At 36.2% G+C, this 24,900-nt stretch overlaps 1 protein-coding gene and 1 pseudogene across 1 annotated transcript; one reads left to right on the plus strand and one right to left on the minus strand.

The window, feature by feature from the left end:
- Window positions 1-1,651: 1,651 nt before the first annotated feature.
- KAK (HECT ubiquitin protein ligase family protein KAK) lies at window positions 1,652-11,067 on the minus strand. The gene is made up of 18 exons (XM_016331375.3): window positions 9,738-11,067; window positions 9,440-9,550; window positions 9,232-9,348; window positions 8,937-9,107; window positions 8,696-8,857; window positions 8,305-8,553; window positions 8,043-8,164; window positions 6,523-7,951; window positions 6,262-6,357; window positions 4,288-5,853; window positions 3,953-4,177; window positions 3,752-3,856; window positions 3,156-3,236; window positions 2,990-3,058; window positions 2,779-2,907; window positions 2,395-2,517; window positions 2,078-2,301; window positions 1,652-1,973 (listed from the first exon to the last, which is right to left on the minus strand). Exons 1-17 carry the CDS (start codon window positions 10,656-10,658, stop codon window positions 2,236-2,238), a joined length of 5,742 nt encoding a protein of 1,913 aa, XP_016186861.1. The 5' UTR covers window positions 10,659-11,067; the 3' UTR covers window positions 1,652-1,973; window positions 2,078-2,235.
- A 6,172-nt stretch (window positions 11,068-17,239) lies between these two features.
- Window positions 17,240-18,397, plus strand: LOC148569770 (uncharacterized; annotated as a pseudogene).
- Window positions 18,398-24,900: the final 6,503 nt, after the last annotated feature.

A 24,900-nucleotide genomic window follows, 5' to 3' on the forward strand; every position in this document is an offset into this window, starting at 1 on the left:
AGTAGAAACTCTCCTTCTGACTTCCTCATCTTGACCGAAAGCCATACAACAGCAACCACAAAAATTTTTCAATGGTCAACTTAATCTGAGCCATTGAGAAGCTACTTGGTCCCCAAGAATCACTTGTGACCGTAGATATACAGCAGATTATGGCAGAAAACAATTTTTCCTTGTATGCCATTTTCGGACTTGCAGAGAGTTTGGAAGAAGAGAAGAAGATCTGATGCATGCAATAGGAAATGAGTTACCTTTAACCTAAGCTTGATTTGGTTTGAACTTTGAGATTTGACATCTGCCTTTCAAGCTTAATCATTCTCTCTCTTGCTTCTTTGGTAACTAGCTTAGGGAAGAAGGTCTTTCTCTCTTTCTTACTTTTCTGAGTTCCTGACCAACTCATAGAGGTGAACGTTGCTTTTGATTGAAGCACATTGAAAGAGTGAAGACTTCAATCTTGTATGAGAAGCTTTGTGGGATGGACACGGGCTTGGATTTGGTTTCCATTAAGCAACCCGTTTTAATTTTTCTATCCTTGTTTTCCTTATGGGCTTCGTTTATGTTATTGACCCATCACTTCTTGTTTTATTTTCCATTCCATTTGGGCTGTAATTCAAATTTTGGCCTGCAATATTTTATAAATAATTAGTAATATGTAATTAAAATTAATCAACACTAATTATTTATTTTGCCCAAAAATAATGTTTATCATCACTAATTAATTTGGTTAATTTCTTAACTCAACAAAGAAAAATGATGCAACTACATTCTACTTCGATTAAAAAGAAAAGAAATCTTATACAAATGTCAAAAAGTAGTTATTTATAAGAAACCAAATATTTACATTGAAACAAAGACACCAAATATTATTTTTATAAAACAAAAATAGAATTAAATAATTGAATAGAAGTTGTATTATAAAATATAAAACATATTAGGTTAAGTGTCAGTTAAAACTTAAAAGTATAACATAGTCATCAATACCTGTGCTGTATGTGCAAAGGCATTTTTTCCGTTTTTACAATGTTCATATTTTTTCTTTTGAATATTTTTAGGGAGTTGTTAATTTGTTATGAAATAATTGGGGACTTCTTATACAGAATGCCGTTAGATTTAAGATTTGTATGTTACAAGATTAGTGGGAAACGCTAACAATCATTCTTATAGCCAACCATTTCATATGATAGCGCTATCAAAAAATGAAAAGAAAAGAAAAGAAGAATGCTAAGTACGGGAAGAACTACTGCTTGTCTCTAATAATACTAAAATATCGGATGTTTTGTTCAGCAAATTACACAACTAAAGCACTCGTCGTGCTCTTTATTCTTCATTTTAATGAATTTCTGGGTATTAAGCATCATTAGAAGAATAAACTCCATAACATAGTCGCTTTTTTTCAATTAACATGAGAATTTTTTAACATGCTTATTTAACGTGAGAAGGATGTAGCAGTCTCCAAGTAAAAGATAACTTTCGTACGTTTCGTTTTTTCATCAAAATTTTACATAAATATTAAATAATCATGTACGAATGAATATTAACTCGTTAAAAGTAAAACTTTAGTGCATGTTATCGAATTATATTCGATGTACACTGCCAATTTCTTTACCATGCCCTACGCCCAAAATGCACAAGAACAAATCTTAGACAGCATTCATTTCGAAAAGAGTAGCTAAATCCATTCATGTAGAAGAAATCTAATGGGACAAAATTTATCATCATGAAGCTCCCACATGACAAAATCTAACAGGAATATAATGAAATCATAAAACATAATTCAAATTATTTCTATTCCCTTTTACCATAATATTCCATACATGTATAATAACTAGCTGCCAATAATTTGACTTGCAAACAGAATGAAGAATTTAGGGAGGCAAAAAAAAACTCAACATTCCTATGTTTATTTACACGTTCTAATAGCTAAAATGAGCTCCGCGAATCCCTTTACAACTTGAAAATGTGCCAATCCGATTCAGCTGCCATTTATACATGAATTCATGTTAGTTAGAAGAAAAGAAAGAAAGGAAGTAAAGAGAGAATCTAGCAAGACCAAGTTACTAACAGAAAGTGATACACCAACCTGAACTTTGCCACAACTTTCGATGACCAGCCCAAACTAGGCCATTATTTGAGATGAGAAGAGGGGAAATACATGCAACCAAAAATTAATTCAGCCTCAAAAGTAAGCCCTGATTCATCATATTAACATTCAGGGACAGCTTGGTTAGTTCCTGAGACTCATGATAAATCAAAGGATCCCTGCCCTTCATTGATTGCATAGAGTAGTTTCTTGGACATAATTTCCTGCCAAGAAAATGTGGAGTATTGTAAATCAGTGCCAAAAGAAACCTCAATGAGCATGATAATGAATCATCAAATCTATATGATGAATTATACCTTGGTAGAATAGGGAGGAAGCTTCAAGTAATTAGCACATGTCATCACACTTGGCAAGTCATCATCTGCTGATTCCGAAGGCCCATTCCCATTAGACGAAGCATTGGCTGCAGTTGACGAAAGCTGCACCCACACATGCAATCATATGTTAAAATTGTACTTGGTTATTAAAAGAGAAGATCATCTTAGCATATTTAGGCCCCCATTAAACTAAAGATGTAATGAGTTATTAGAGCAACAAATCCACTTGACTTTTATCACAATAAAGTCAGGTTAATTGCTAGCCACTACCATTTTGACAGGCAGGCAGGCAGTCAACCAAGACACCACATTACAAAGAATTTTGCATTGAAATATACCATCCAAGAGAAACATGTGCCATACCTTCCTCACAATAGTTAGTTTCGGATTTAGAACTGCCAGTCCACCAGGGGGTAGCCTAGGTGCACCAGTAACAAATTGACAGAAAGCGCGTTGCTGTTCTGGTGTAAACTCTCCCATAATTTCAAGTAACTGAAATAGCATCAATCAGGATGAGAATAAAATATAACCCTAATTTTCCAATCACATTATTTCTAACACACAGAAATTGTACATTGACTATGGCAGGGCTCTTGGCAGTGTATCCATGGTCAAACTTTATATGGTCAACTAGTGTATCAGCCTGCAGAAAAGCAAGAAAACAGGAAAAATGATTCACCTGCCATTGGTAAGATTTAAATTATTGTCATAAGCATTGATAAAATAGCATAAGAAAAGACCTTCCACATCTCCCTACGACCACAAAGCAGGTAGTCCAGTTCTTGAGGAGTAAAAATTTGCAAAGACGATATGTCAAAAACCTGAAATGACCAAAAGAAAGAAACAAGTGACAAGTGTTAAAATTTTGAATTCAAGTGAACTGGAAAAAGAATCCTTAACTAATTTGCCAACTATAGTCCAGCTCATCTGTTTGCCTTGTTGATGCAAGCAGTAAACCACCACCCTCTTAATTCACAAACAATATCAAGACACATAGATAAGGCTATGTACAAAAAACAACTCAATGACATGTCACCTTATTGATGCTATGTATCAGTGAACTCTAAAGTTCAGAAATAGCAGCAGAGGAAAAAAATATTTAATCCTATAAAAATTTAATCCGTCAAGTTCTCTTTCAGCATGTCTCAGGGATAATTAAAAAAAATTAGTAAAGGGGGAGACAAGAATAGGCCATGATTAAAATAAATAATAAATATAATACAATCTAATACTAGAACTTCCCAATAACAATCAAAACTCATTTTGAGAATTTAATACCAAACATAATCTAATCAAAATTATAACTCCTTTCTATTGATGAAGATCAGTATCTAACCTGGTTGAATCCTGCTTTAAATGCTTCCATTTGACGTGTGATCCCAGTCTTGACAGTTGCATCAACTACCAAAGATATATACTCCTCCAAATTATTAATGTCAACCTGAAAATTGGCAGAAGGTTAAACTCAATTTGAAAAATGTAGTAAAACGGAAGCCAAAATGAGAAAGAAAGACTGAATATAGGTTTAACTGCATACAATTTCATCTCCTGATTTCAAGATGTACTCAGGATAGCCGGGAAGAGTAAAATCCAAGCAGAGGTCTTCAACCGGAGCCCCACGGAAATGTAAATTACTATTCACATCGGTGTAACTACCACCAGTAGATTCTAGATGATATTTCCGGCAGACAAGTGCATTCAACTCTTGCAAAGTTTTTCCAAGCTCAGCATCAATGAAAAGAATGTCATGCAAATCAAGCTCCTGCAAAATTTGTAGGTTAAACATGTGTTCATCAAATGAAATCAGCTTTTAGATTGACTATACATATGATTTTTATAATGGGCAACATATCAGTAGTTGAAAGAACTTACTTGACCAAGAACAAGCTTATAAAATGCCACTGACAAGGGCAAATCCAACAGACGTCCATCCTGGAGAGCTTTAGCAACCACACGGCCCAAAAGTCGGAAATACTCGATCGCCTTAGAAAACTGACTACCCTCTGTTGCATCGGCATTTGAAGGCCAAGGCTGTGGAAACAACCCAAGAGGAGCTTGAACAAGTTCTCCATCACCAGCAAGAGAACCTTCACTGCTTTTCATTTTCTTTTCATCTCCATCAATTTCCATTTGATATTTCTCTGAGGAATCTGATCTCCACATTTGTAGTCCAACTTTTTGCAAGTCATGACTTAGAAGTGTATAAAACTCAAGTGTGGGACCAAGGCCAGTACCAACTTCACCAAAATATTCAACTTCAAGTACAGCCTTTTGGCTAGAATACATCTCCATCACTTTAGCAGCAGAATCCAATATGCGGTTTCGAGAGACACGAACCTTTTGACGCTGCAATCTCCCAACCCTTACCTCTCTTTCATTTGTTGATCCATGACCATCAGCACCCTGCTGCTGTTGAAGTCGATACAGGGCACGGGATAACCCAAAGGCAGTTGAATAGAAGTACTGTCGCCTGGTCTCAAAAGGAAACAAAAATGGGCATGCTTTAGTTAACTGGTAACACCATGAGGGAAGACTCCCACTACACAGGGCAAGGGCATCTTGTATCTGCCTAGCTAATTTTGGAGTTAATTTGCTGCTTATGAATTCTTCTGAAGAAACTCTTGCACCAGTGGTAACACCTAACTCATCTAAATTCGAAAGCTTCCCCTCAGCAAAACTCTCAGTAATGACCTGGGCCCTCAAGCGAGGTGCAAGCTGGTTCAAACCCTCCAAAACACGCAATAGCGCCAATATATTGTATGTAGGATTAGATTTCTCAAGCTCACAAGGCAATTCTCCCTGCAAAATGCTATCGAGAACGGATGCCTGATGAAGCTTTGGTTCAGTACTAGAATTTGACACAGAACCAGATTTGCCAGATTTTGACACATTAGAACTTGAACCACCAGTGGAAGCCCTATCCGTTTGGCTATCTGCCCTCTGATAAGTTATGGTGTAAATATCACCCCATAGCCTGCTTCCATCGCTGGACACATAGTCACTGCCACCAAACCTCTCATCATCATCTTCATCTAGCACCAGTTGTCTTTGAATTGCTTGATATATAGTCAAATGCCTGTTAAGCTGCTTCCCACCAGCAGTAAAGATCAACTTCGGAGGTTCATTAGAACTACTGAACAGCGGTCGTCCTTGCCTATCCCTACCACCCCTGATACCTCTGTTATTAGCAGATCCAAGTCCTGCCATGGCAGCAGCAGCAAAGGACATTGCACCTCTTGAACCAGATGAATAGCTACTCCTAAAATCAGCTGAATCTGATCCCCTGGCAGTACCAACTTTGCTGCTAGAACCTGAGGCAGCATTAGTCTGGCCATCACCTGTAGCAGGAGCAGCACTACTCTCTTCAGCCGAGTCACCCAATTTCACATCATGTACTTTGTCAGGCAAGCAAACAGGAAGAGAATCATCCCTCAAGACCTGCACAACAAAATTTTAAAGAAGACATTAGTAACTAACAGATGCAACTGAGCTTAATGATGCTGTTCAACCCTGATTAATAACAAATAAGGATGAATGTTAAAAATCTAAAATTGAAAGGATAAGAGAATTTAGACAAGATAAAATTTGAATAGAAGATAGGGGAACAGCGCCAAATATAGTGCAAGCAATTAAAACTGCACAGAATTGAACTTATCAAAAGCTATATTAATCATGAGAAAAAGAGAAAACAGCTGAAGAAAAAAAAAAGAAAGCATTTTTTTATGTATTTCTAAGAGAAAAGCACCACCCCAAAAAAAAAAAAAAACAATTATTCAGAAGAGATACTATTAAAACACGGAAAAAGAATCTTAGCCAAATGAGGAAGAAGAAACAATTATAGCATACATCTTCATGGTCATCATCTTCGTCATCAGAGATGTCATCATCTTCAATCACCAATGCCTCATCGATCTCAACAGGGGAAATATCCAGTTCCTCATCCTATCATAAAGGAACGGAAGATAATCAGCATATAAAAGAGAGAACAGAAAACAAAAATCAACAGCACAAATGCATAGCCAGATCTGCAGGTGAAAACAGTTGAAGACTAAATAACTTGTAAACTTAATAGAGGTTGTAGCATCATGAAATCAAGTCATAGCATACCTCGGAAGTGGAGTCGCCATTTGCCGGCTTCATTTGCTCTTCTTTATCAATAGCTGCTCTTCTGCGTGCTGCATTCCTGGTTTGAGGTCCTCTTGCCTCTTCTTGTGCTGGCTTTAAAACAGCTTTTCCCTTGCCCTTAGACGAGCTTGTGCCTTTATCTGGAGTTGTCTCCTTTTTTGGCGTATCACCTATATTAACGGATGATCTGGATCTGGTAGAATGACGGCGGGTAGTGGAAGGAGTAGACGTAGAAGGTGATGGAACGCCAGCCTGTGCAGGAGTTGTACCAGATTCAGAGTTCCCAGCTGGTATGGACACCTTCTGACCAGATTCACTTCGCTGGATACGGGGCCAAAGAAATTCCTCAATCGCTGCTAGACATGCCAATGGATCAATCAGCACAACATTCGATGAATAGTCCTTGAGTGACTTTTCACCCTGGGCTCGACAGAGACGCAACTTAAAGGGTTGAGACAAAGCACTTAGTCCAGAAGAGAGGCGTGCACTTCCACTAGAAGACCTAGATGAATGGCTAAGAACCACAGGGAAACGCTCTAAGGAAGACAAAGCATTTTGAAGCTTCTGGACCAAGACAGTCATTGGAGCAACAGAACCCTCATGAGTACTAGGAGGAAGTGCGACAGCTATAAACAACTTGAACCTTGTAAGTGCTAGCTGGCGAAGCTTGGGAAGGTTGGTTTCAGAGGTTCGGTCCTTGGAGAAATTTCCACAAGAAAAATAATTGAGCAAAGCTGCAACAACTCCACTGCCAATAAATTCAAAAGTAGATACACCATCCCCTTTGCCAAGTTCCTTTAGCATGTCAGAGATAACCCCAATCAAATAATCTTCCTTGTTAGCAGAAATCTCTTCCACAACAAATCCTGTAGTTTTTGATTTCCCCTTTCCAGTAGACCTTTGATCATCAACACCAGCATTTAATTTTGTGCAGAGATTTTTCAGACACAACAGATCATCAGTAACACCCACTTCAGCAGCCCCAGGATCTGAAGGAAAGTACTTGTCTTTAAAAGCTTTTGCAGCTGTGCTGACAGATAACCGGATACTAGAATTTACTGCTGGAATATCCACAGAACCAGGAGGTGAACCAACATTTCCAGAAACTGGACTCTTCGAATCATCCATGGGATTTCCATCAGGATTGTTGTTACCACTACGGCGACGATAACGCCTAGAGCGAGATGATGCTCCAGATACAGAATCATTCTCCTTCTCGGCAGAAGATGCTTGTGCAGGGACACTTGTTGAATTACCAGCCAAAATAAGTTGGTCCACTGCATGGACAACACCTTCTCTGATAAACATCTTAGAAAATGTCCCAGGAAGCTTTTCCATAAGAATTTCAGCAATTTGCAAGGCAGGAACTAGAACATGTGGATCTTTCCAGGCTAGGACACCGGCTAAGAAACTGTAAGATCGTAACACCATTTGATAAGTGTCCAAAACCATTAAAACGCCAAGGGTTTCAAGCTATTCAAATCAAATGAATTACTAGATACCTTGATATATTTGTCACACTCAACAAAGACTGGATCATCTCAGCTGTACTGAAATACATCAGTTTTCCAATTACAGAAAGGCATTTATGCCGAACAGGACCATTAACACTAGAACCATAAATCTGTTTCATAACCAAACCAAGACTGATAAGATTAATCACCGAAGGGGATGTATAAGTAAAGTTGCAATGAAACAGAGCTGAATATTTCCACTGCAACTAATATATGAAGCATAATTTAAGCATATGCAATAAATGTAAACCTGTACTAAAACTGGGAGGAGATCCATTGCAAATTGCTGAAGTAACTCAGGCTGATCATTTAGTAGTTTCTCCCGAGCAGATATCTCGGGAGCATTTCCGTTTGTGTCTTCTTGTTTCCCAGAACTTCCAGTAGGAGGCTTTCTTATAACAGGCCCTTTAACAAACATGCTGGTACTTACAGGGAGGGAAATTGTTCCTTGTGGCAATGGGGGCAGAAGCTCATTTGCAAGGTTCACAATCTCAAATATCTGTTTATTAGAGAACATGGTTAGAATATTTCACCTCAGAAAGAGAGAGAAGAGCAAATATCGAGTATCAAAACTGTAATTCAAGGTAAAAATCTGCCCAATGAGCACAGAACCAAAAGAAGAAATCCACAGAGCACTATACCTGATCTGGCGGCCTACTCAAGGCAGGAGACACGGAAACACTTGAAGAAACTCCAGACCCAGACAGAATATCTTTAAGAATGCCACTGATTCCCAGGAGAAGCAAAGTTTTAGCCCCAAGAGGTGACCCACTTGCGCAGGTTGAAAGAAGTCGAATTAAACCCTGCATATGCCTATAAAGTTAACTACCAACTACAGAAGGCAAAAGCCTCAAACATAAAATGGAGTAGAACTGCACTTACAGTATATGTTGATGTGCTGAGGGAAGCTTGTCCACCTCCAGAGCTGCTGGTCGAAATCAGAGAAGCAGCTTGTGTTACTAGTCCATGATTACACAATTCATCTAATTTGTCCGGAGATGATGCAAATGCTTCAGCTATTCGAGTCAAACATACAGAGGCATGCTCCAGGACCTACAAAATTTAGAATTGCATCGGTGCAAAAATCATCTCCACTTCCCTCTTCTCAAATATAAGTTCTTTTACAGCTAAAACTCTCGGCGTAGCAAGAAAAAAAATAATGAAAATATGGTCTTACCTTCGCATCATGGTACTGAAGGAGATTGGTCAAAAGAGGAACGGCTTCCATCACAAAGTCAGCTGCATCCGAAGGAAGCTTCTTGCACATATTTGCAGCAGTGGACAATGCCACCCGCTGGAAACATAGAATCATGTCAATATCAGAATGTCAAGTGCTAACCAGATTTGCTCACATTTGAGCATTTCAGCTTTCACTAATCATTTACCTGAACTCCTGTAGAAAAGAAATCCAAATAAGAAAGCACAGCCATAAGTGCACCAGCTCGAAGGCAAGCAGTTGGGTGCTCCTGAGATATCTTCTTTAGTGCTTGAAGAGACTGTAAAACCACAAATCACAGTAAGGAAACAATAAGAACACCGTTCCATCAATGTCATATCAATTTAATGCACAATATCCCTTCAACAAGAAAACCAGTGGCAACATGTAATATTAGTTCTAAGTTACCAATGGCAACGCCAATGGGAATTTCACCAATCATACAACACTAATGGAGAGTGAACAACCTGCTCAGCTAAGTCCATATACTCTATGGTAAGCAACCTCGCACAGAATATTGACACAGCACCATAATGCACAACCGCGGCACAAGATGAAGGCAACACATCACAGAGATGTGTAAGCGCCCTTGCAGCAAGAAGCATGATATCAGGGTTACTCTCATGATTCAGCAACCCAACAAGCACAGGAACAAACGAATCAACAGAGAAAGTGCTGAGCGATTCCTCAGTCCCAATCGAGAGCATCTCACACAGCTGCGTCAATGCCTCCACCTGTCTACCTTCTTCTCCATCTGCCCTCAACCCGAAAAGGATTTTCTTCAGCCTACCACTCTGATGAGAGGCCGAAGACGAACCCATGGCCGATGATGGAAGCAGATCGTCCAAACCAGCGCCGAGTTTCCGAAGAAGGCCCTGGAGGGCACTGCTGGCTGATGTCAAGTTCTGATGCAGAATCCCAACTCCGCCCTCGCTATCATCATCATCGTCTCCAACGCCTCCAGTTTCCATGTTCAATGCCAATCCTCTTTCGGCATCCCTTTCCCTGACCCTGACATCGTGCTCCTTCTCTTTCCCCTTGTCGGAATTGTCTCTATCGGCGGAATTCTTCCCGCGATTTCTGCGCGAGCCTGATGATTCGTTGGTTGAGTCCATCGGAGGAGGGAGAGGAGGATTAGGGTTCTTAGGCGGTAAGGGATCCTTGGCGGTGGAACGAGACGCTGCGCGGGAACGAGTGGTGACTGTTTTTGTGGCGGCGGGTGCGGTTGCTGCTGCGGCGGAAGAAGAAGAGGAAGAGTTGTTGTTGCTGCTGTTTGCGTTGTTGTGGCTGAGGCGTGCGCGCTTGCTGGAACGAGTGGTGGGAACAGAGGAGGAAGATGAAGGGGCAGCTGAGGAAGCCTCCGCCCGCTTCCGGCTCCGAGTTTCCATACAAGAACTCACCCACCCCTCAACGAGTCAACTCGCTCGCCACCGGAAAGGCGGCGATTCACACTACCATCGATGGAACGAACCCTAGCATCGAATAGAGTAAATAGATCGACACAAAAAATAATAAAGCTTCGGTTCGGAACAATCAGCTGGGGCAAAAAAATCCCCAAATCGAAACCCTAGAAATCGTTACCGGGAGTAATTTCGCGCGCAGATGACGATTCGGTAAGTGAAATTTTGAAGATAGAGAGTGTGTTGTGTGTAATCGACGGAGATAGAAAATGAGAGATGGTTGGGAGAATGAAATTGAAAACCCTAAGGAAGGGAAAAAGGGGAAAAGAATCAATAAAGAGACAGAGGAGGAAGACGAGCCTTTTATATGTAACTTTCTCTGTATATTTTTTATATAATTTTAATTAATCTACTTTTTTTTTTTTAATTTATAATTTTGTGGTGAGTGGATTGGAGAGTGTGATGGAACAGTGGCTGTGAATGACGAAGTTGGGGTGAGCGCGTTCGGTGGCTCTGCCGCAGTGTGGCGCGTAAGCTTCCAGCTCTCTCTCCAACGACGTACTTTTATTAAAGCTTTTCAATTTTTCATACATGTACCCACGGGCCACGTAGCTAACTAGTTCAAACCCAATTTGTTATTCCACAAACCAAAAATAATTAAAAACTGACTTATCTGACTAAGGTTGTCTATTTTTCTTCAATACTCTAAATTCATCCATGTTAGATTCCATATAATTATAAAAAAATTAACTATTAATTAATCGATATATAACGTATATTTTGATATACGAAATAACCACATATTTATATTTATAATTAAATTTTATAAATAATATAAAATTTATAAAAAAATCTAATTATAGTTGTACAAATATTCGGTTTCTAATATAATAATAAATTTGATCATTCTAACTTTTAAAAAGTATATGAAATAATATATATATAAAGAACATAATAATTGAGTTTTAATATTCATGAAACATTTTAGTTTTAAATTTATATCCTATAGCAAATAAAAAATTTAGTAATAGAAGTGAAATAGGCAAAAGTTAGAGTATAAAGATAAATTTGAAGAATTTGGATTTTTTAAAATAAAAAAAATTAATAAAATGATAAATAAATATTAATTATTATTAATTTTATAATTTTTATAAAATATGTATCCTATTATTTTAATTTAAGAGTAATTAATTTTTATTTTATTATTTTACTAATTTCTTCGTTTTAGAAGATTAAGAGTAAAGGAGAGGAAGTTTATTTGTTTTTTGTTTTTTGAGTGTAGAGAGCTGGTTGAACTGGGCGGGCCGAAGACAGGTAAAGGTATCAATTGATTGGGTCAGATCCAAGGTTTTGGTTCTCATTCAGCTTTGGACCTGAAAGCGGGCCACATAGTATACATTCCAAAACAAAGTTAGCGGTCTCAGGCAAACAAAAACAAGTTTCTCAAAATACAGACCAAAATATTTAAGACTACAAATACGGCATCACAATAAAAACCAAAAGGGGTTTTTTTTTTTTTTTGTGACTACATACAAAAGGGATTTATTTCCCTACGAACGATTATTATTTATTAATTTATACGTATTGGTATTGTAACACCCTACCATGCAGTCTACAGAGTCGTTTCCCTTCATTTCAGGGTTTGCATTATCTATTATACCTTTACCTCGCCCGCAACTGCGTTCGCGAGTCGACATCTGATTTCTGGTCACACCAAACAAGTGATATCAATTTGATCAATTTCAATATCGCAAGTCCAGTACTTTTAAGTCTCAAATATATGCTCATGGACATTCATGCCACATATATCAACTAGATAACCTAATTTAGCATGTATAGACATTTAGAGTATATTTAGAAAGCATAGTCATTCCGTCCCTCATACTCTACAGGAACGAACTACTCTGATACCATAATGTAGCACCCTACCACACAGAGTCTTATGTTTAAGTCATAAAACAGAGGTGACGAGGTATTACAACCTCTAAAAATAAAATCATACATATAATATAAATGAAAAACTGTTTTATCTAGGAGCCTTTGAAGAAAAATATTAAATAAACACGTTAAATAGAAAAGCGCATTACTCTCGAAAACGATAAACATATACCAGACAGGATCAGAGTAAAGCAACATATATACATAGGAAAAGAATTCTAAAAATACAAATAACAAAGCTTTTGACTCGACTCGCGAAGTTAAAACCGATCAGAGCATATATACATATATACAAGATAAAACCCAAAATGCCCAAAAAGACAGTTTACAACACCTATTTCTCCAATTAAGCCTCTACAAGGGATAAAGCATAATATACATACAGTGGAGATAATAAGTATCTACATATATACATCAAAACCGAAATAAACTCCTAAAAGCACAAAAGATCTTCGCTTTCAGAAGTTCCCAATATGCCTCAGCGAGGTGTCTCATGGCTTGCATCTGAAAACCACAAAATATGTATGGGGTGAGAATCAGAGGTTCTCAACATGGTAACAATGCTCACATAACTAACATATAAGGTTTCGGGAAAGCCAGAGGCGATCCTAGAACTTCCGACAATAAATTCAAACTTAAAACTAAAACTGAAAACCATAAATAGGGTAGGCTATCTAAGGTTCTTATTTCTAATTCCTTTCTTACTTAAACCCTAATTTCCACCTTCCTCCAATCATCCAAAGCTCCAGTGTACAGACAAACAATACAGACAAAGAAAAACACAAGTAAGTAGGGGTGGCAAGCGGGGAAGCCCGCCCCGCCAGAAGCCCACCATTTGGCGGGCTGGCCCGCCCCGCCCCGCCTAGTGAGGCGGTCCCAAAATTCCAGCCCGCCAAATATCTTTTTTTTTTTACTTTTAACTATTAAATAATATATATAAAAGCATAAAAAAATCTCTTCTATTTTTTACTTTTAACTATTATAATTTCTAAAAGTATAAACAAATTATAATTTTTATATTCACAAACATTAAAGTCTTTGTAATTATAAATATCTAATAAACATAATTATAAACCAAGTTTTCATCCAAAACATAATTATAAATATTTTTCCCAAAGCAAAATAAACATAATCCAAAACATAATTATAAATAGTCTCTAAAACAAAATAAACATAATCCAAAACACTCAATTTTCATCTTCATTCTCTTGTAAGTTGGGTTGGGGGAAGTTAGGTTTTGGCAAAAAAAATTGTAAAAATATCCCTTGATAAAAAAATACTAAGCCCGACGGGGAAGCCCGCCCCGCCCGCCAAAGCCCGCGGTTTAAGCAGTGCGGATTAGGCGGGCTTTTGCTATTTGACGGTCCTAATTTTCCAGCTCAGTCCGCCTTTTTTAGCGGGTTACGCGAGCCGGCCTGGCGGGTTTAGGCCCGTTTGCCACCCTTACAAGTAAGATACAGATACAGCAAACAGAATATATAGCAGTTAAGCATGAATATCAATTACGCAAACCCAAGAACGCAAAACCAAATAAGACACATAAATGCATATGATGCATGCCTTTCCTACTAGCCATAAGCTCACGTGTCAGTTACTTTGCCAGAATCTGACACAACTGGTAGCTAACCCGGATACCGTCTTCTTGAAAATTGGTGGGCGGTACACCACCACGAACCCCACCACTGCGAGCGGTACACCACCACGAACCTCGCAAGATTTTCGATTGGAAAAACAACACACACAAGTGGGCGGTAAACCACCACGAACCCCACATAGCATTCTCATTTAAAAATATGTGGGTGGTAAACCACCATAAACCACCACAAATCCCACAAAGCATTGTCATTTAAAAAAAAAAATATGTGGGCGGTAAAGCACCACAAACCCCACATACGTCTCGACACTGGACAAGCGATAAACCACCACGAACCTTGCCAGGTCAAAACTCAAGAAAAGTCAATTTCATCTTCAAATTCATTATAAATCATTCGCACCTCCATTCCTAATCATATCTCATTCATCACAAATATTAACATCAATATCATCTTCGTCATACTATATTCATTATTTTCCAACAAAATCAGTCGTTGTTATAACTCACCCAAACCTCTACCCTCTACTCTATTGGCTCTAAATTTATGACGGTAAACATCCATTCTTAATTCACCCACTACCTCTCGTGCTTACCCCAAAGTATAAATACTAGCTATCGTACTTTTCACAGGTTTTACAGAGGTTTGGAAGGTTAGAAGAATGGTTTAAAATGTTAAAAAAGCACATTTTCAGAAGAACAGAGGTCCGCGTATGCGGAACCCTGCTCGCGTGCACAGGAAGCAATTTTGGACACTCTCGCGTACGTGTCACTGGTTCACGTACGCGATCCCCTCAACTCGAGAGCTATGCCCGCGTCACGTGTGCCCCTCGCGTACACGTGCATAGCAGAAGTTGCAAAAATGCTGCTATGTCCAGAATTCCTGTTCTGTACACCAAACTTCGGACGCGTATAACTTGTTCGTTTTAAAATATTTTTCATCCGTTATTCGAATGGTGTAAACTCTGTTGTGCTATCGCTGCCCTGTGTGTGTGTGTCATCGTGCTTTTGCCGTCCTTACGTCATTTGAATGTGTTAGGAAGCTAATGGGACAGGGCGGCGAAAGCACGATGACGCGATATAGGGCGGCGAAAGCACGATGCCGCGATGCAGGACAACGAAGGCGGGACACGGACTATAACAGGAGGGTGCAAAATAGGGGAGCATGCAAAGGAGAAAGGTTGGGAATGCAACAAGGAAAGAGAGAAGAGCATTGAGAGAATTCATTTTTTCTGGATGGGTTAGGATAAAGAACAAGAACAATGGGTTAGGGTAAAAAACAAACACAAAAATAGCTACTAGATTTTTTTTTTTAAATTGGAATTATTTTTAATGTTAATTGATTTTTCGTTTTACTTTTTTAAATAATTTGATGAGTTGATTTTTATTTTAATTGTTATTAAAGAAGAGTATTTGTGTGATAAAAATAAAAAGAATTATTTAGTCATTTAATAAAAATAATTAAAAGGATATATTTGTGTTTTTGTAATATTAATGAAGGTATTTTTATATATACAATCACATAATATTTTTAAAAAAAATGTTGGTGTGGATAAATATAATTTATGTGATAAATTTTTATTTGTCTATTTTTTATATTATACCGATACCTATAAATTACCGAAACAAACACTTAAAAAAAATCCAAAAATGTCATAAAATAATTTATGAGTATTGAATATAAGTGGCGAAAAAGTTAAGATATTTTAGAACATCATTGTCTTGTCGAGTGGTGGTGATCTCCCCCCACTACATGCAATGCACACAACATGACAACAACGAGTAGTGTTTAATCAAATCAAATCAAGCATTTGGCTGTTGACATAATAAATAATTAATTAGTCTTCGTTAATTATTCTTCGAGAGTGAATTTTATAAAACACTAATGGGGTCATCTCCTAGTAGGAGAGCATAAAGCCACGGTTCTGCTCACTAATCAAGTCCTTTAATTTATTTATTTTCCTCAACTACGGTTCTGCTCACTAATCAAGTCCTTTAATTTATTTATTTTCCTCAACTCATAAGATAACGTTAAGAATGGAATGAGGCTTTACCATATTTAAACTTTTATTGCGGGTTAAATCAGTTTTAAAAATTTTAAAATTAGACACTTTAGAATTTTAAATTTTAAAATATATAAAAATAATTTTTTAGACATATCCACTATTATGTTGTTAATTATAATTCTCTAATTTAATCTTTGTTCCTATTTATAAATTATGACGCTTTTTTTCTTCCTTTTTTTTTATCATCTTCTACTTATGTCGTTATATATCTTTATTGTTTGTTGGTGATGGTTTGTGTAGAGTACTTGCTCTACCTCTTCAATTTTCTTGATAGTACATGTATTATTCTAAGTTAATATCCTAATTTTCGGTTTCAGCTGTCCAGGTGTCACAACCCCAGGTAATACTGGGTGAATCTTTTTTTTTTCAACACAGGTGTTTCGCGGTCTTCCTTTGATTTAAACCATTCAACCAGCTCATGCGTTTGACTGTTGACAATTCGACTCTATTTCCTGCTGTCATTCATTCCCGGTTTCAATCAAAGTATGGTACACAAAAAAAATTATCTACTAATATATATCCACTGACCCACTAAAGTATATGTTTCTTTAGGATAATTATAGTTATATATTTATATTTATATTTATAGTTAAATAATATAATGTATATAATATAATGTAATGTAATATAATATAGTTATATAGTTATAGTTATATAGTTATTATTATTATATAATTGTATAATATATAATAATAATATACAATATAAAATATACTATTACTTGCATGTAGTTTTTTTTTATGTATTTGTTTATATGTATAAATTATAATATATATTTTATTTATAATTTATAATCATAATTTATAATTTATATTCTTCATTCTCCATTGTGTTCTACTGTATGCTTTTGTTTGTGTATTTAAGTAGAGCGACAGTCACGGTGTAGGAACCCACACCAACTAGAGAAATACTTCTACCTTTTACAGAGAATTTCCACCTTCGTGTCTAGGAAAGAACCTCACTATCGATTTGGAATGTCTCGAGCAACAATCGAAGAGGTTGATCATGCCTTCCACGTTGGGCATGGTAGCGATGAGGCCAATTTCAACATTCCTGCCTTGCCAACCGACGTGATTTTGAAGATTTTTCTTCTTTCTGATGCAAAAACGATAGGAAAAGGGAGGTGTACGTCGCGTGATTGGTACGACAGATTGAACCGGGCAAATAACATAGTGACTCATTTCAAATCGGTTGGTGGGAAAGCGGTGGTTCTTCACTTGGACAACCCCCTGAGAGATGCTGATTGTGGGAGGCTTTCCATGTTTGTCTTCGAAACTCGTGTAGCCATTTCGGTTGCGGCTCCTCTGGAATGGACCTGGTTTTCCCTGGTGGGAACAGACTCCGGCAAGGTATGTGCAAGATTCTCAATAGACGGTCGTTCGAGTTCATTGATCACTTGGGATCCGTTGGGTTCTTAGAGGTCTGACGGTTACCACTATAACCACTGTGACGACTGCTCTGCTGATGCCTTTCTCAGCATGGTGGGTTGTGATGCTTATAAGATTCTCAGTTTGACGAAGCGTAATCTGGCAAGTCCTGGATACGATGTGCAGATGTATCTTTCGACTACGAGTCGGTGGAGTAGCGCTGTCCGAACCCCGCCAATGATCGATAGACTGAGCAGTGGGTATGCCGTAGTCAGCAGCCGGGTTTTTTGGGTCAATTGTGAAGGTAGATTCACGAAGACACCGGTTTTCGTGGTTCGATTTGAAACTATGGACTCCGCGTGGGATGAGATAGAGATAGGCGCAAGCGCATGTCTGGATCATCCCACCTTGATTGGCCACGATGATTATGTAGATTTCGTAACGTATGAGCGGTCCGCTTTGAGATTTGGAGTGCATGTCATGACCATCAACCTTAGCCATGTTGGCGCAATGGCGTGGGGTCGACATCACTTTATTGGTGTCGCTAACATGACGGAAACACCCTCTCTGAAGATAGGCCGCGATCTCCTCGGGATCAACCACTGTGTCTGCGGGTTCGACGGTGCTGCGGCGTCGCTTGATGAGGTTGTTTCGGTTGCCTAGTTCCGCTCCATTGGTCTGAACGACGGAGTTGTGAAGTTTATTGGAAGCATTACATGGCCTGGAGTTGTTTACATCAGGGGGTGCATGGGGTTTTCTATATAAGTCTGACTATTGCTGATTATCGTGTTGTTCTTTTACGCGATGTGTTTTCCTCTTTGATCCAGTTAGTTTTTTGTATGCACTTGCTGAACAAGTTGGTGGTTTGCCAATTGTAGTATTTAGTTTTGGCCCCCGAGTTTAATGCATCATTTTCCGGGGGCTGATGGGTTTGATATGATTTAGAACTTTTGTCTCCATGTCTCTTGATAAATGTTTCATGTTTTATTTATCTTTTATAAATCCCGCTTTTTATTCCCTGGTTATCATGTAATGTGTTGGGTATTGTTTATTGGTGATGCTAGACCTGGATTTGGTGGTTATGATAATGGTTGGTTTGGCCAAGTACCTTGTGTTGCGGTTACTTTTCCTCTCTTTGCAACATATCGTAACTTAGTCACAGCCCGCCTGTTCCGTTGGGCTGCCGTTTTCAACCCGCCATTTCAATCCAAATGCATCAATAGATGCATCATGATTCTTTCAGGCATAACCGGCCCTTTCTCCTCACATGGGCCCAATCTATTGCATTTGTAACTGTGGTTTGGGTTTGCATTGGCCCACACATAAGATATGACCTAATCCTACTGCAACGACCCCCCCTAATTTCGTATCCGCTTGAAACCCTTGCCTCGGCCGTCGCTCACGGCTAACAGGTTGGCACAGCAATGCCTCTATGTGATCGTACCGCCGGTCCTTCTTTTCGCCGTTATTGTGGCTCTTGCTCCTCACCGTGGCCAGGACACTTTCATTTTGCATTTTACCTCGGTAATTCCTGATTCATCCCTTCTATTGTTATTTTCTTTTTTCTTTTTTTTATTTTTTTCATTGTTCTCACAAATTTAACCCCCTCCGACGGTTTTGATGCTATGCTTGGTTTGTGTTGTTCGAGAAATCGCATTTTCCAACATCATGCATGGAAAAATCTTTTGTTTCAACTAATGCCGGACTATCCCATTTGTTGATTCCGACTAATTTCGTTGACCGCATATGTTAATACCATCCACTTTTGAGCTACATCTTTTGCGCTGCAGCTCCGGCTTTTGTGCGGCAATGCTTAGTTAATGAACTTCGAGGATATATGCTTTCCTGGCGCTGCTTTTCTCACTGCGCAGGTTATTAGTCAACTGTGCTTTTTGCCTATAATGATCATAGTTATAATAATACCATCAAATATTATTCATCCTCACTAATAGTTAAACACAGGATATCCTTTTCTTGTAGTAAAGATTAGGGTGATGCAATTAATAATTAAAGGCTTATTTTTATCTTTTCTTCATCATCGTATCATGCATTATATATATATATATATATATATATATATATATATATATATATATATATGAACTATTGATTTACGTAATTGGAAGTAACCAATTAGGTTTACGGCGAAACCTAGAAATCGATCACTGATCAAAGGGGGATCGATTCCATAAAAGATGAGAGCAGTAAGTAGAAATTTACTGAGAATCATCCTTGTTAGATCGTCAATATTGTACCCAGGGTGTCTTTCGAGTATACCGAATCAGTATAGCTATCCTTCTTCGGACACAGCCCGATCATGATTTTCTTACCCCCAGAGGTAAGGGTCCTTACCTTTTTGGCCGGTTGTGGGCGAGGAGGGATTCGAACCCCGACACTGTGGTTCGTAGCCACGTGCTCTAATCCTCTGAGCTACAGGCCCCATCCCGTCTCCACTGGATTTGTTTTCCGGAGTACCCTAAAACTAAAAAAAGGGAACCTATATATATATGAAATGACGATTAAATAGCCACATATGCCATATGACATATTAAAGAATCGTTAAATTGACATTTGTCAACTGACTCATCTAACACAACAATGATTTCTATGGATTTATTAGTTCAGTCTCTGTATGTAGTTATATCTTTATTTTACAACTACAAATCCACCGTGACTTTGATTTCGGGGAAAAACATAAAAAACCACTTTTTATTGAGCCAATATAAATTAAGATCCATTTTTTATTTATCACTTTTTTATTGTTTATTAAAAATTAAGATTTAAGATTTAGATTTTAGATATACAACATAGTTTAAAAAAAAAAACTGATTCGTTTTTAAAATTAAAAAATTTTAACAGATTTTTAACAAACCCAATATGAATTTTGGCAATATTTTTTAAATGTTGATCAACCTTGCATAGGACGGTAATTATAGACATGATAGCATGCGCTAAAAGAAAAAGAGTTGTATGTGGTGAATTCATGTGTTCTCTGTTTTGATTTTCTCTTTTAAGTTTTTAAAGATCTTCTTAGCCCAGATAAAGTTTTACATGTCTTGTTGTTGCAGTGCGTCGTTTTTAATTGGGACTAAGGCAATGTGTGCTTTGGCAAGAGATCGAAGAACAATTTGGGCTTCTGTTCATCAACCATGCAGTGAAGTGTTTGAACTCCTGGATTAGTTGTACTCGCTCGAAGGTGGCAGAACTGTTTATTGTCGCCAAGCTTCTGAGGCATATGAGGTACCAATCTATTAACTTTTGTGCACATCATAATCTTGCCTATTGCAACATGTCAGTTTTATTCTTCCTGAGATTGTGTTCTGATCAGTCGATATTTTATACAATCATGCTTTTATATAACTAAATGTTCCTTTATGCATGGCAAAATCAAGGTGCACTATTGATGATCCCTACTAATCTGATTTAGGTTGCATATCTTTACCTATTTAACAATCTGATTTAGCTTGAATACATTTAGCTTATTAGGCCATGACTTCCTATTTGCTGAATTCCCCCGCTAAGCTAACATTGGCAACGTAACTTTTGCTATTCAGATTTGGTGCTGATCATTAAACTGGTTAACAACCGAGTAGATGCAATCAACCAATGCCTCTACGCATCCTCCGATTTATTTTTGGCTGCCAAGTATATTCTTTTGCTCCTAATAATTTTTGTTTCCCAAATTTATTCATTTGTTATTTACTTCTATGCTTATCTGTTAGCCCAGCATTTTCATTGCAAATACATTTACATATACATCAACGCTTTTAAAATCTGTCACAGCGCTCATTTTTTACTATGACGTTCTCGTACCTTTTTTGCTTGGTTCCCATGCATCTCTCCATGTATGATACATCCATCCGACTTCCCCATTCATCTAATATTGCTTCCATTTCAATATGCTTGGTGATTCAACGCAATTAATTAGTTTATATCTGTTCTATTCTTTCCTATCCATCCTGTTCAACCCTGTGAATCTCTCGTGACAAGACAGATTCCTACCTGGAGTTAATAAACTTCATTTTCCATACTTGCTTCAACACTTACTGTGAATTACATTTAATGATACTTTATCTTCTTTTAGTCATACTTATGTCAGGTGTAATTAAACTAAGTTATTATGAATGCTATTTTTAGTCTTCAGACTACTTAGTTGCTGATTGATCTCATTTCATGATCTGCATTTATTGAGTACCTGTTTCTTATTAATTTTCGTCGCGCTATACTCCAAAGGCAGGAACTTTTTCTTCTTCAAATTTTTTAACTTTGTCTGATTCCTGCGTATAAAGTGCTCCCTATATTGTCCGTAATTAATTCTGAACCGTTGACATATATATATATATATATATATATATATATATATATATATATATATATATATATATATATGCTGGTCATTATCATGATTATTTATCGTTGTATTACATGCTAAATATCTCTAATGGGTTATTTAATAAGCCCTCTGATCATCACATCAGCTGGGATTCTATTTACTGTGCTTCAGGGGGCCCAAAGTTTTTTAATGAACACCGCTTGGTTGCTTTGATTATTGAACAATTGATGCTTAATTTTTTGGTTTCCTAGCATTGTTAACATCTAAATAACTTTGGTCTCTCGTTTTATTCGGTTAATTGGCCATACTACCTTTTGCTTAAGTGTTTAATTTAACTTACGCAATTTGTTATCATGAAAAGACTCATAGTGATCACATTTGTCATACCCACCTCACTCAGGGATTGCTTTAGTCATTAATTCTTCAATTTTTTATTTATGCCAATCCTTTCCTTTAGTATAGCTAATCCAATCTCTCCTTCGATATCCGGACCTGGATGGCCCAAATAACACACCTGCCAACAACTTCGGATCCCATATATCTTATAACAATAACAATACCGTAAATTATGACACCATCTGCTCACCTCAATAGGTTTCTTCGGTTGTTAGATATAATAATTTAATTAATTATTTAATTGTCATTTTTTATTTATTGTTCCAAAATTTTACTCAAAGAAATTTTTCTTTCTTTTATTTCTCATCTTTTGGACAATTTCAATAATTATTATTGCTTTGTTCATTTATAATTATAAGGGTAAAAAACCTTAATAAGCCAAGTCAAGAATCATGTAACGTAAATACGCCAAAGCGAAAATCGTTTCAGCAATAAGCCAAATCATATTTTTATATAATTCGAACCATGCTGGTTCGAATTCCATTTCTACATAATTCGAACCAGCTTGGTTCGAATTATACACAAACACATGCATACACGTAATTCGAACCAGCTTGGTTCGAATTACACACAAACACACGCACACACGTAATTCGAACCAGCTTGGTTCGAATTACACACAAACACACGCACACACTAATTCGAACCAGCTTGGTTCGAATTACACACAGTAATTCATGGTATAATTCGAATTATGCTGTTAAAAAATTAATAATTTATTTAAAAAAATTTATTAAAAAAATTAATAATTTAAAAATTAAAAAAAATATATTTTTTTATTTCATACGTTAAAAAAAGCTAACAAAATATTTAATTACGAGACTTCTTTAAAATATTAATGAGCTATCAATTCGAATTCCATACAATACTTTTCTGTCCATTTTTAATAGTTCATGAATATTTTTTAATAAATTTTTTAAATAAATTTTTTTAAATTATAGTACAAAAAATATTTTATCCTATGTAAAACAATTTAAAAAAAATGGCTTAAAAAATGTTAAGAGTACTATAAAAATTTGTAATGTTATAATAACTTAGGTAAATACATGCATGTACTCAAATTTTAAATAAAATACTCTACATAGTCAATAATAATTTAGAAATGAAAGAAAATATTTTATTCCATACAAAATAATTAAAAAATATATTTTATTCTATACAAAATAATTTTAAAAAATGGCTTAAAAGATGTTATGAGTACTAAAAAAGTTTGTAATATTCTAGTGATTTAGGTAAATACATGATAAAAATATTTTTTCTTTAATTTCTAAATTATTAGTGACTATGTGGAGTATTTCTTTAATGTCCTAAGTCATTAGGACATTACAAATTTTTATAGTACTTCTAACATCTTTTAAGCCATTTTTTAAATTATTTTGCATAGAATAAAATATTTTTTTGTGGTATAATTTAAATAAATTTATTAAAAAATATTCATGAGCTATCAAGAATGGGCAGAAGAGTATTGTATAGAATTCGAATTGCTCACCATATCATTTGAATCAGAGTAATTCGAACTTCCCTATGCATAATTCGAATCATGTAATATCTCACCATATAATTTAAATAATTTTATTAAAAAATAATCATGAATATTTTTTAATAAATTTATTTAAATTATATCATAAAAAAATATTTTATTCTATGCAAAATAATTTTAAAAAATGGCTTAAAAGATGTTAGAAGTACTATAAAAATTTGTAATGTCCTAATGACTTAGTACATTAAAGAAATACTCCACATAGTCACTGATAATTTAGAAATTAAAGAAACAATATTTTTATCATGTATTTATCTAAATCACTAGAATATTACAAACTTTTATAGTACTCATAACATCTTTTAAGCCATTTTTTAAAATTATTTTGTATAGAATAAAATATATTTTTTAATTATTTTGTATGGAATAAAATATTTTCTTTCATTTCTAAATTATTATTGACTATGTAGAGTATTTTATTTAAAATTTGAGTACATGCATGTATTTACCTAAGTTATTATAACATTACAAATTTTTATAGTACTCTTAACATTTTTTAAGCCATTTTTTTTAAATTGTTTTGTATAGGATAAAATATTTTTTGTACTATAATTTAAAAAAAATTATTAAAAAAATTTATTAAAAAATATTCATGAACTATTAAAAATGGACAGAAAAGTATTGTATGGAATTCGAATTGATAGCTCATTAATATTTTAAAGAAGTCTCGTAATTAAATATTTTGTTAGCTTTTTTTAACGTATGAAATAAAAATATATATTTTTTTAATTTTTAAATTATTAATTTTTTTAATAAATTTTTTTAAATAAATTATTAATTTTTTAACAGCATAATTCGAATTATACCATGAATTACTGTGTGTAATTCGAACCAAGCTGGTTCGAATTAGTGTGTGCGTGTGTTTGTGTGTAATTCGAACCAAGCTGGTTCGAATTATGTGTGTGCATGTGTTTGTGTGTAATTCGAACCAAGCTGGTTCGAATTACGTGTATGCATGTGTTTGTGTATAATTCGAACCAAGTTGGTTCGAATTATGTA

This window comes from Arachis ipaensis, chromosome B3 (genome assembly GCF_059453495.1).
Source record: "Arachis ipaensis isolate K30076 ecotype BB chromosome B3, ASM5945349v1, whole genome shotgun sequence".
In the NCBI taxonomy this organism is placed as follows: Eukaryota; Viridiplantae; Streptophyta; class Magnoliopsida; order Fabales; family Fabaceae; genus Arachis; species Arachis ipaensis.